Source organism: Anopheles ziemanni, chromosome 2 (genome assembly GCF_943734765.1).
Source record: "Anopheles ziemanni chromosome 2, idAnoZiCoDA_A2_x.2, whole genome shotgun sequence".
Lineage (NCBI taxonomy): Eukaryota > Metazoa > Arthropoda > Insecta > Diptera > Culicidae > Anopheles > Anopheles ziemanni.
Window position 1 is genome coordinate 51,902,876 of NC_080705.1, and position 14,164 is coordinate 51,917,039.

At 37.8% G+C, this 14,164-nt stretch overlaps 1 protein-coding gene across 1 annotated transcript; it reads left to right on the top strand.

The window, feature by feature from the left end:
• The first annotated feature begins 2,889 nt into the window (after positions 1-2,889).
• Positions 2,890-4,169, top strand: LOC131293828 (phospholipase A1-like). The gene is made up of 2 exons (XM_058321882.1): positions 2,890-2,938; positions 3,034-4,169. The coding sequence occupies exons 1-2, from the start codon at positions 2,890-2,892 to the stop codon at positions 4,167-4,169; spliced, it is 1,185 nt and encodes a 394-aa protein (XP_058177865.1).
• Positions 4,170-14,164: the final 9,995 nt, after the last annotated feature.

The window sequence follows — 14,164 nt, forward strand, 5'->3', positions numbered from 1 at the left end:
TATCGCTTCATAGAATATATTTAGCGTATAAACAATATTTATCCCGCCGTTCCAGTGATTCAACTTGTTTTTGGTCCTCCAAGATGATTCATTTCACGATCCACAACGCTTATTAGAAATAAGCTCTTACCAACTAGAAAACCAGCTGAAGATTACTCAGCATGCGATTTGTCATTTTCATACTGTTTTCAGCTGTCGAGTGGACGAAACATTATTTTCGCTATTTAAAAAAAATAAATAACAGTAATCGAAAGCTGAAAGCCAGTGACTGAAAAAATATGTAAAACTGATTTGAATTGTAGCAAAGATTATTTTAGGATTACAACTTTACGCACGCTTGGCTTTACAAGATGTTGGTAGTTCCAACCTCTAAAAAACAATCGGGTAGTTCCAACCTCTAAAAGAAAATCGAAAATAGATTAAAAAAAAATATTTATCTTACCCGACTTATCTGTAAATTCTCTAGAAATGACGATATCTCTATGCGTTTTGACAAGAGCTGAGGGAATGCTGAGAATGCCAGATTATACCCAAAACCATCTACGTGGACTTATGTCAGGGGTAGACATACAATTCACAAAGAAGGGCTAGATTATGAAAATGTCTGAAGTCTCAGATAAGTTAGCTGAAACGAAGAATATTTTTAATATAAAGTGGTATATAATCATTATTTAACCATTATTTATATCATTTATGTTTTAGTTTAATCAAAGTTATGTGTGATTTAATAAGAGCTGCGGTAAGTTTAATTAATATTACGTAGTAACGTAATAATATTTGGAAATATTTCCGTTCTTTTTATTACTTTCAATTTAGTATTTAAACTTCATAACTTCCTGCTTATTTTTCCCGGACGTTGCCGGCCCCTGCTTTACATAAACATTTGGTTTCCGGAAATTCATCACCTTACACACAATACACGAAGTTTTCCGAACATTCCGATTAGTCGTCAGCCATTGGGAGCCTTTCTTGTGTTGAGTGTAAACAGATACATATAGGGCTTATCATGTTCGAAAGCATGCTACAATCACATTTCCTCAATCATAGCGCCGTAGTCCGAGATAACAAATTGAGTGATCACGACCGTTGACCGTTATGGGTGTAAGTGGTACGAATAATAGGCGTATTCAAGAAAGAGAATGACCACCAAGCAACCAATATCTAAACATTTCCCTGCTCAACTACGCAATGCATCGTTGCATTAATTTTAATAGTAAAAGGTGCCATTTCGTTTTGAAGTGGTCGTAATGGTGATCGCGGTTAGCTGATGAAATGGGGTGGCATTCCAATACAAGCCAATGCCTTGATTTGATCATGATTTACAGATGCAAGTCGTATGTCATCGATCCCCTTCACAATAATTAACAGTTTAACCCAATTTAAACGTTCATTCACCTCCTTGATTGAAAAGTACCTAAATCATTTTGGCTCACAGTGATGCACCACTGAGAAGAATGAGCTGCACTCGAAATGTTTGAGTCTGGAACTGAGAAATACTTTATGATAGTTAGTATTATTGCTCAAAATTTACAGCTTGTCAATGCTAAATCGAAACACTTTTCCTTAAATGAAAACTTAAATAAATTTCAATGGATATCCCTGTACGTCTTTCAGTACTGCGTTAATTGCCAGTAAAAGGGATGGACTGAAACTCAGGATACGTTTCATCAGCGTTGGTCGGTATTTCGGATGCGGGCCACACGTGGCGCAGCGCACCACAGAAGAAAACAGAAAAGCAAAGGGAGAAATACTTGAATTCAGTGGGTAAATAAAAACTAAAAATCATATTACGAGCCAGCCTGGGTACAAGGACGGGTACTTCACTGCTACATTTTTGGTTCAGTTCTGTTTATTCAACAGAAAATCTTGCCTGGATAAGGAACATCCATACGGTACCCGAGCCGAGTATAACTGAAATACATTTCAAATATATCCTTCATTATCTGCTGCTTCATTTACCGCATAGGAAGCAATATGATAGCTATTTTGATAGAAAAACCCAATGAAAAATGTTACAACTACACGACCGATGTGTACGCTGGAAGCTGCGTACAGCCTCAAGAAACTGTCTCTACCTGTGGCTGCTCGCTGATGAACGGCATTCTCCTACGTCATTAACATGATGGAAGTCCGCTATCGTCACTTCATGCGATCTTTGCGCCCTGAGGGGCATCGCTATCACGCATCTTTATTTCTTCCCTTCTTTTCAAGTGTGCCAGCTAGTGTGAAGCTGCACAAGACGATCGGACAAACGAGAGATCACAACTCTCTCACAGGGCAGCCCGTCTTGGCAAAGGGAAGAGGGAAAAACGAAGCGATTAAAGTCTCCGTCTCACTGTTCCTTCATACAGAGCATTGTATGAATTGATAAGTTGCGTTAAACATTCATCGTAAGCGTTGTGCATTTCGAGAGATTCCTTTTATTCACTGTGCAATGTTTGTGAATGGTTGAAATTTGAAATGTTAAAGAAAGGACAATTAAATACATAAACTAGCAAGTGCATCTAGCTTTACCAAAGTGCAATGTCAATAGATAAGATAAAGTTTAAGAAATTTAGGAAAGATGGGATTCGGGCGCTCCCGAATTAGAAAAACTCTTTTAAATCCCCATTTACCACGTTGTAAAATAATCTATTGAAAAGAGGACAGCGAGCTCTGTTCTACTTCCCCGGCAAACTTATCCGTTCATCCCAACATCTGTGGGCAGAAAACACATACCAAAAGTACGCTCTAGCGTCGGCGAGTCAGTCGTCTCGTGAACCGCGATCGAAACGGTTCATCTGGTGTTACCCTCTTCTGATCCTCGCGATCGCCCGTCCCGTTCCACGGTGTGTATGGTGTTTGCAAATCGTTGTACGGGTGAAAAAGCGTGATTTTACAGTCATCGAGATGAACTTTGCATTGCTTTTTGTACTGACGGCAGCGCTGGTGGTGAATGGTAAGTCTACGGCGAGTGTGCGTTGTGTGCTATGAAGCGTTGTTCCGGAAGTTCTGTGATGTGACTACCTCCTGTTGGCCAACGTTCACCCGCAGGTCTGCCTAGCGCACAGAATCCCGTACCGATCGCCAGTCCCGATGACCTGGATGACATGGAGTACGAGCAGGACAACGATGGGGACTCGCATGTCCCGCCGATTGTCGTAAAGCGTCTGAACGAGGCTGGGGAACCGATCCCATTGGTGCAGATTCCGGACAAAGCGGGCGAATTCCAGGTAATGTCGCGTATGGACGTACAGGAGTACAGGAAGAACGCCACAAACTTCGAGGCCACCAAGTATGTGCGGTTCTTCCTCTACCGGGCAAACATGACCGGAGTGCGGTACGAGTTCAGCTTGGACGGAGTGGATACACTCGTCAGTGTTGGCTTCCGGCTGGACCTGCCGACGGCCATCCTCGTGCACGGTTGGCTCGGAAGCTCGGAGTCGGAAGTGATCGGCCCGCTAGCGAAGGCACTGCTCGAGCAGGACAACAAGAATGTGATTGCGGTCGACTGGGAGAAGGGGGCCAGCACGCTGCTCTACCCGGTCGCCCGGTACCGCGTGCCCAAGGTGGCGGACGTCGTGGCCGCACTGATCGACAATCTCGTGTCCGGGTACGGGCTGGACATTAACCGGGTAGGAATCATCGGCCACAGTCTCGGGGCGCACATTGCCGGCATCACTGCCCAACGGGTCCGCAGCGGAAAGATCGCCTACATCGTTGGGCTCGATCCGGCGTCCCCGCTGTTCCGGGTGAAGAAGCCGGACGAGCGGCTGTCGCCCGATGACGCGAAGTACGTGGAGATCATTCACACAAATGGGAAGGCTCTCGGGTTCTACGCGAACATCGGGCAGGCCGACTTCTACCCAAACGGCGGCGTAACTCAGCCGGGATGCGGGATCAGCTTCACCTGCAGTCATGCACGGGCGGTGGACTTCTTCAAGGAGTCGCTGAAGAATCGCAATTACTATGCGGGCCGCTGCGACGATCTAACGAACCTCGGACCTAACTGTTCCACCAGCCGAACAGCCATCGGGGGCCTTGTCTGGCGTTCTTCGAAGCCATCCGGCGTGTACTACATGTCGACGGCCTCGATTGCTCCGTTCCTACGAAGTGGCGCCCTCATGACACGCGATTCTTCTCTATGGCTGATGGTTTTCGTGCCACTCGTCGCTCTTATTCGATGGTGAAGTTAAATTTTTCCAACGGCAACCAAAGACTCGCTACGTGTTACGATTAGACAACGTTTTCCTTTTTTATACCTCGAAAATGTGACATCTACTTTTAGACTTATACACAAAAAGACTCGCAATGCATTTCAATATATCGATCAAAATTTGTAATGTTATCCTCTCTTTTCTATCATGTTCTATATTCAACACATTAAATAAATAAAAAACGTCTTGAAAATTGAGTTGAAAATATATCTTTGACCACTTTGGATTACCGAGAAAACGTATGCCGCATACCTGATTCCATTTGCACGAATTGCGCTCATAACGGACCTGGTGGTTGATCTTGTAGACCTGTGGACGAAAGGTTAAAAAAAAAACGATAAAAGACACCATCAAGTGATAATAATCAACTTAGCAATTATATAATATGATCGTTCTGATAAAAATCATGATAACAGGAACCGTTTGCAACCTCACTGCATAGGAACAGCGATATGTATTTACAAAGTGCATCGTAACTGCATCAGCGTAGTACCTGCCGATTACGCAATAAAAGCGAGGCGATCGTGTACAACATACCCAGCGGTCACAATAAAGTGAGCGTTTGATGAAAAAACTTACACATTTGGGATGGAAACTAACCAACACTCGAAGTCACCCCACACATTTATTTTTAGCGCATAGAAATTGTCATCGCCATAGAGAAATGTGTCCGGCAACCAGTGTTCACCTGCTAGATTCATAATTGCGGGATCACGACCACCAGAATGCTTCTTATCGCATGTGTTTCGCAAAACTTACTACTTCCCACGATATGGTCACGTGATTGTTTTATATGATAGAAAAAGATGAAAATACCCTTTCGTGAAAAGAGCATAGCATTAGGAAACAACATTGAGACTCATTGTCGATTTTATCAGTCTTATCTAGCGAATCCAAATTAAATAGAAATAGAACTTTAACAATAATAAATATATTCGTCGACTTAAATATTTTCGGAACCTTATTTGGGAGTTAGGGCCAACTTTTAGAGAAATATGTTAGATATTCGAAACGGTTCAATATACTAGCGGATACGCAAATGGTAGAATACAATTTATGAAAATGATAGCAGTACAAACGTAAACACAATGAATACAACAATTTCATGTCATTCATTTTTTTTTGTATTTTTTGTATGCTGCATGATATATAACAAAAATTGTTTTTTTCTTATGATTTTCAAATTTTACATAATATATGCATGTATATGTATATATAATAATATTTATATAATATCAATTACACCAAAAATATGCACAATTCTGTTTTTTTTTTGTGTTTTTGTTTCAGTTTTGCTGGATTGCTGTGTCTTAGAACTAAACTGTAGTAGTAGCATCAATCGCTCGCACTTCGTTTACATATCAGACTTTACACGCTTAGCGTATGTTTCCATCCATCCGTTTTTCGATATTAGTGTTTGTTTCTTTTTTCTTAATTCAGCCCCATTCTAACACCCTTTTGCGTACTCCTATCAACTATTTGTCTCAGCTTCTCGTTCTCCGCCAACGGCCACCTGTTACTTGCTTGTTTGCTCTGTTACTACTGGACTTACTGCTACCTCTAGCGTAGATTGTATATTTTCAGTATTTGTTTTAATTTCCACTTTTTTTTTGTTGTCAGTTTCTCCCCATTCGTTTCATTCACAAATCGTTTGCGTTTAAGTTTCACTTATTTTCTACTCACTTCTGCTCGTGTAATGTTTTCTTTCATTCTGTCTCTTAGTCTACACGGATTTACACTTTAAAGAAAAGTTCTATTTGATTTTAATTGAAAACTTATGTTTAGAAGTGGGTTTGTGTGCGCACACAGCGTGTGTGTTGGTGTGTCTGAGTCAATGCCTTCGCCTTTTTTAAATCGAACGTTGCAATTAAAATCGATGCTAGTATGACTGCTTGTTGCTCCGACATTTTCGTGTTTTCCTCGCCATGCTTCCGCCCTGGCAATAGGTTTGGTGAGAAAATCATTGGTTTTGATGCGGTGAGTGGTGGTTCGAGGGAGGAAGAAACGGGACGAGAAGCAGTGAGAAGGAAGAAGGTTTGGAAAACGGTGCAAATCCGATGCACTACCACGTTCCACAAGGCATTCCATGCTATTTGGGGGAAAGAAGCATGTTCCCAAGAAGTGTTCACTCTTGCTATTAACCCTCATCCGTCGAAAATATTCTATCAACTTCCACACATTGCGAACTGATGAGTCGATGATCTATACGATCAATTCTATTGCTTTTTGCTCGATCGCTTGATCCATTTTGAAAGTCACATGGTAGTGGCACATAGAATGGAAAAACGCGATTCCCACATTCAGGCTTCCGCACACATAATGGTTGCAAATCGTTTCGGATCACGGTGCTCACTAACCAAAGAGGATCTATTACAGAATGTTTCCTTCCTGATGGATCTCATTCCCACGAGCACTTTTTGAAAACTTGAAAATTTAATTGAGAATTCAAACATCCATGTTTTAGAGCTTTTACCATATTTTGTGAGGAGTAATAATATAAAATTTATAAGCCGTTAGTATTATTCATAGATAGCTCCTCTATGAAAACAAAATATTGTAGTTTTGATTTTTGGTAAAAACTACATTAAACTTGCAGACAATATAGGGTAGTGTAATGAAATCCTGTGTAGCGAAACAATTTTGAGCAAAAAATCACTCTTCCAGATTTTGCTAAGATTTGTTCCATTGCATCCATTCGTTTATCTGTTTCACAGTTTCCATTTTATTATTAAACCAAATGTGCCACTTTGTTGCTTTCGAAGTACCAATTCGAAAATAATTGTGGTAAATTTATACGCAATGAATTGCATGTTTCAGTTTATTTGCATTCAGTCTGATAACCAAATGCGTTGCAACGCACCCGCAGTCAAAGATAATTATCTATAAGTGATGATATAGATAAGAATTCAAGCTTGTAGAACAACGACCAGTGTTGCTCAACATACGTCCTCTTATAGGGCGTAAAGCCGCCGAAGTTAGCTATTTGAAAGTAATTCCCCCGCTACCTTTACTGTAGCTCATTGCGCCGATCAATATTCTAACAACATTCTCAGCTTAATTTGTTAGGAAGGGCCAAATGAAGCTCTTCAAAAATAACAAATAAGTCAGTCTTATTTTGATCTCTACATCTAGTTTTTTACATTATCCCTACAGTGCAGTAATTACACGCGGCTCCAAAGGTGAAATTATTCACCATTCTACATGCATAAAGTCAGAACTATAAGAATCGTAAGCATAACTCGCTCGGCTCAAATCAGTGACAGACACCGCACAATGAATAAAATGGTAACAAAGCTCATAGGATACACGGTGGATACAAAGGTTTTCTGGTTTCTATTTTAAGATTTTTCCGCAATGTATTCCCACGTTTTTAAATCCCACCGCCTCCTACACTTTGTTTTGCATTTTCGAACTTTTTGTAAATAAACATGCGGACTCACTATCCATCTCATCTACCTCTTTTGACGAATCGTACCGAGTTGCAACCATTTTGCGTTACACGGAAAAGCGTGGTCCATGAGTATTTGTATCCTCTTTTGCCCGGACGTGCCCTGGGCCATCGTTTCTCCGATGCTGTGCACACTTTGCAAATGTACATCATTGTTGCTCATAGCGTATGATCCCCTTTTTGTTCTGCACACATCACATGTCCTGCTTCTACGCCTACTACTTAAATAATAATCGGTGTGCCATAGTTCATTGCTCAAGAGTGGTCATCAAGGAGTTCATGTTCGATCATTCCTTACTCCTCTGCCGCAGTTTCCTACAGTATCGATAGAGCAGACAAATGCATGCTTGTTTTCTTGTATGGTGTATGTCTTTTAAGATGCATTTGGAGTTTGGTCAACACACTAGAAACTTTCGACGAAACGTGTTTTCATCTTCCCATTTTTGCTGTTTTCGCAAGCTGTACTCCCATCGGTTCTATTTATTTTGATATATTGCTACAGCTTGCAATATTGCTGGCGCTGTTCCATGATAACGTTCTTTGCATTTCTGCTTGCACCAGCTAGAGAATATTAACATTTTACATTTTTACATGATCTCGTGGGAAAAATAAACCTCGTTAACAAATATATATCTATATATGTGTATAGTAATATTGATTTTTTTAAATAAATATGTGATTTTTTTACCCTCTCTCTTCTGCTCCACTTGCTTGCTGTTTTGCAGCCACTCATGGGCGCCGTATGTTGTATATTTTGTTTCTTTGCGTTTGACAAATAGTTTTCTTCTGCGTGACACAAATGTATGAAGGAAATAGATTGCCTGCACACGATCGAATGTCTAAATAGTTGCCTCGTTCACTAGCAACAGTCGCAGACCTTTCGTGGAGAGTAAAATTTGATATTTTTATGGCTCTGAAATGTTTTCGTTCCTTCTTTAATGTAGTATGCTTGATTTTTTTCTGATTTGATTTAGTGTATTTTAGTACTGTACGTGTTTATTTTATTTCTTCTACTAGCTTTAGCTGTAAAGTGGCATATATTTTTGAAAGCGCAAGGATTGAGAGATGTATTGCGTGCTTATTGTAGTTAATTTTCCTTTTTATACTTTCAGAAGAAACATTGCTCAAGGTAATACAGAACAGGGGAATGCAATCACCATACGTGTTTTATGCGTACAACGTAGCATCCCGCAGCATTCCTTGCTTTTGATTTACACTGTGCCGTTATCGTTTTCTATTGAACGGACCACCCGGAATTAACTGAAAAGTTCTTCATTACAAAACCTAAAAAACGACCAAAAAGCGTATTAGAAACACCCTTCTCCAAAACACAATCAAATGATGACGTAAATCTCAAACAACACGTTTTTGTTCCAACCCACATGAGAAGTGTTCCTTGGTGTTTTCATGCATAGTTTTCATTCTTTACACATGATCTCTCAATATGTAAATTGATCAAATCGATGTGCAACCTTGTCTACCTTATACTAAAAGTTTGCTAACTTTTCGTTTTGCTGACTATGTAGTGTCATGTTTGACGATTGTTCCACTTCCTCGGATATTACCTAATAGTTTATTGTTCTTCATAATTCAAAATTTACTCAGTTTAAAATTTGCCGCAAAAGTACACTTATGTTGTTTTTTTCTTGCCTTCAGATTATTTCCATTCACAGTTTGCGCAGTATTAACTGTGTATTTGCTTACCAAAAGCAATGCTTGTCACAAACGGTTTTTTGAACCTACTACTATATGGAAAACAATAACAGCACTCCACACCTTATCCTGCTGAATTGCGCATGTTTAATTGTTTTCGTTTTTCTTGTTAATTTAGGGACCATCATAAACCTTAACCTGTTACAAAAACAAAGCAGAAAAAAAAATTTGGTAACCAAATAATGCTAGTTAACCCTATCACACTAACAGAAAACAATTATTTTGAGGCAAGCAGCAGCGAATATTAACAACACTACGCTGGTTTTAATTTAATTACTAATTACAGCAAATGGAATAATAATTTTAACGAAAACGAAACATAAATAATTCCTTCCTGATTGGAACGCACTCTATGGAGGAGCGAAAATCATCAGAGAACCAGCTCGTATGAAATCTAAGACTTTTCCTCGTTAATTTTTTTTCCAACTCAGAATTTTGGTAACTAAAGCCAATTTTTTGGTCCCCTTGATGGCTACAACAAAAGATGATAACAACTCTGATTTAGTGTCACTTTCATCTGCTTTGTGTCAGTTTCAGCGGAACCTAGGCAAAACATTAATTTCCCAACATAGAGCAGCGTATCCTCTGGTGTTGATTCTAGTTTTTTTTTAATCATTAGCGTGGGTCGTTGATGGAGTGGAGAGTTTCCATCGCATGATTGGTGGATAAGATTAGCTATTATTTACAAGTTATATATACGTTAAAGTTTGAAGCAAAGCGGGTTGTTTTTTTAAGCACATCAGTTAAATTAAGATAACTTCTGACCTTGCACGCAAAATTTTACACGAATTACTATTTCGTAATTTTAAAATATACATTTGTTTCTGGAAGAAACACGTTTCATTTTGTATGTGTAATCATGTTTTTTTCATTCGTTCATTTGTTTGTTTGTAGGTGCATTCAAGGCATAAGTGTACACCGTGTAACATGTCTTTTTGATCAATAGGTGACCGCGATTCGATTTATTAAATGAAACTGTTGAAATGTGTAAAATTGAGCTTCTTCACAAAAGTATACCTTATGATCGGCTGTTTGCATTCAACTATTTTTTTCATTTCTTTGTCAGTAGTTTTATTACCAACGCCTAGTATTCACGATTGACAAATGTTTCATTAGTCAACTTAGAATAGTTACAAATAAAAAAAAAACCCTATTATGTATCGTGAGCTCTCAGATTCGCTTAAAAAAATGTGACCATTTTTGTATGTAATAAGTTATGTAAAAAAGCTAAACATGGACACTACCATGGATGGAAAATTGTCTGTGGCACATAATACCAAGTACAATACGCTCAAATGAAAATTGGCTGACAATGGGAACATATCTACAAATTTTAATAAATTCCACACACTTATTACTGGCAGAATGTAAAAAAGCTCAACTGGCACTTATGGGAGGATGGAGTATGTAAGAGAAGTAAAAAAGAATTCAATTGTAACTAATAAAAATGAAACAACAGATAAAAAATACAAACGATTTCACTGATCCTAAGCAAACTCAATTTTTGTAGCCTTAATATCTGCTCAACGTTCTTAATAAAAACGAAGCTGGTCCATTCGTTTATAATTTTCACTTTTCGTCGACTTCAAGGTGCTTGTTCGAACTTTTCTTCATTCTTATGTCCTTGTCTAATCAAAAGCAGGGAAATGAACAAAAATATCCTTGCCTCGTAATATAAGATTTTCGCATCAAAAATATTCATGTTTGTAAAGAACTTTGTCGATGAACTTTATGATCTTTCTTTTCATTGTAGATGCTGCAACATGTTTATGTTCACCGTACTAATACATTTACTATGACCAAACTATTATTTTCTACGGATTGTTTAAATCTTAGCGCCTTCAAATATTAGTGTCTTTTTATAATTGTTTCTGCTCATCATACTAAACTCTTTACTGTAGTCTAATATCGCTATCATTATTTACATAAGTATTTGAGAGATGCAACTCAGCCAAAAATAAAACCTTTTATTATTCCCAATGACGCGATATTGATTTGATGATTAGCATGTGACACACACACACATCGTACTCCGCATAAACTATTATTTCTTTTAAAAAATATTCAACAAAGTTTTAATTTCGAAAGTCTAAAAAACAAAGCAAGTAATCTTGTGCAATTTTGAAGTTACATTGTTTTGTATGCAGGTTGAGATTCTGCAGGATAAAACAGAAAAAAACCGTAGAAATAAGTCCCTTAAACTGTGCAAATGCATTGACTAGTCAGACACAAAGCAACTATGTCGTTTGAAAGCAACTAGAATGCTTATTTATCTTCGGCATTTTCATCGCATTTTTATATTATTTGGTGACTTCATTATCATCAACGGTATTCTTTTTAGTATTATTTAATCCTGTCGTATGAAGAAACAAAAGGTCGCGAATAATCAACGTAAGCAAAATAAAGAACTAATTTACAAGATTTTTTTTTTAATTTTAAATATTTTACCAAACATAGTGCTAACCTTGGACCAAACCATTGCAGTTAACGAATTTATATTTGTTTTCCCTTATGTATACTGATTTCTTAACGAGGCTTATTCTACCAATTTATATTGTGACATCAGTCTGTGTTTTTCGTTTAATAAGACTTGGTGCTAATTTCATGCACGTGATGGATGCTTTACATGTTGGAAGGTATGTTGGGACTTTTCTTGTTTTTCATTTTAATTTATTTTGGACAGAAATTTTATTATCGCTTGAACCGTGTCACATCTTTTCAAACGGGCGGATAGCAGGGAAGGACTGTACATGACAAAATTATGTTTACTCTCTTCACTCAAAATGGAAAACCGTCTCCTTTTGTATCTGACTTCCTGCAGACTCCTTTAAGGCTAATTGCTGTAAGTCATACTTTGTTTTTTATTCTTGTAGAATTATTTTTCTTCTTTTCTTTTTGTTCATAAAATGATGAAATTTAGTAAAATGGCTACCCTTGTTTTGATACTTAAGACATGTCATACTATTCTTTATGCCTTGATTCGGACGCGTTCGGTTTGGTATTACAGTTTTCTATGAATTATAAATTTTCCATATTTTCTAGACTCCTGGGAAGCCGTAGCAATAAAATTTGAATTACAAGCGCAATAAAAAGGAGGGTACAAGAATCCAGGGTTTTTCGAACATGAGTGTTTTACTTTTTGTTTTTTTTATTCCTTAATACATCACGCAACACTGATTTTGTATCAAATATAAGATATACATCCTTTACCAATTTAAGGAAATTATTAAAATCAATCTTCCGATGTCACCAGACTAAATTCGTAATGTTATCGTGATGCATTTGTGTTTGTTTTGGAGGGTTCACAAAAGAGGGTTTCGTTTTCATTTATTGAAACTTGTCTTTTTTTACCAATCATCCGTTGTTCTCCCGTTTTTGTGGTCCAAATAATAACAAGTTTACAAACAAGATTAATTCTGACATTCCCATCATCAATCTCTTATTACTTGCTACTTTTTCCAGCACTATTCAGCCATCATAATGTCGTGAGGGCGTGCTCTTATTTGCTTAAAAAGTTAAAAGCGAAAGAAAGAAACGCAACAAACAAACAAACAAACAAACAAACGATAAAAAACGGTCATATGCAGCACAGAAAGCAAAATAAAAACAATGTTAATCTGTGGGAAAACATCTTGTTCTATATGTTTCTCTGGTTTGATGACTATTTCATTGCACTGTGTAGGGGTGGAGACAGAAAAAGCTTTTTTCAGATGCTATTTGAAAGACTTTGAAATACGTTCCTAAACTGGCACCATCGAGCATATGTAAACAAGTAATCGCATATCGTTACAAGACGATGACAAAAATTACGCGTTTCGGTTGGAGGTAACATAACGTACGGTTTGTTCATGATTATTACAAGACTGCACTTGTTTAAATTTAAATGTTTGTCTTCTGTTTTGCTACCTTTGTAGTATGAACTACAGCCATGGCACATGCTGCCATTTCCCGTTTATAATTTTATCTTAGTAGGCTGGTACTAGGTGCCATCGAGAAAAACAACCATCTCAGTTTATGCAGCAGAGTCGGCATAGATCGCTTCTTTGTCCATAAAACTCAGGATGCGGCATATTGTCGTAAATTTGCATCAAACAAGCAGAAACAAAGTACTTTAACAACTTTTTCCAATGCTGATATATACATTTCAGGGGCTTACGTTGTTTGCGTTGGCTGTTTTTTTCTCCTGTTTGGAGTGGCACTAATATTTCTTTCCTTTCCAATTTCTTCTTATTACCCAATGTGTATCTAATGTACACAGAAAATAAGAAGGAAAAAGAGATGGATGGCGCACGTGCATGTGCTGGGTACAATTTGGCTACTCATCTTTCCAGAGATAATATCTTAACTATTAATACTACACCTATTACTGCTGCTGTTGCTACTGCTACTACTTCAACAATTATCAATGCTACTAATGCAAGTAATCTTAGCTTATCCTTCTCGGATTAGCGTACCACGCGCATTGCAACTCAAGTCCTCATCGATTTGTCTTCGATTGCACACCGTCGTTCTTGGTTAGAAAAAACGTTTTCCAGTGCGTGCGATTATTTATCTTCACGTTTTATTTTGACTGTTGATAGCTTCGTTTATTATTTACTAAAATTCTTAAACACTAAACAATCGATAACCAATTAACTAACGAAACAAACAAAGAAAATGAAAACTACTTAACTAAATACCCATCCCAATCCGTTAGCAAAGATTATTATTTTTTGTCATTGTAATAATGTTTTTAATTCAAAACTCTGTTCACATCGTAATAAAACACATAACGTGTCTTTTTGCTTCCCATATTTGTAATCTTGGC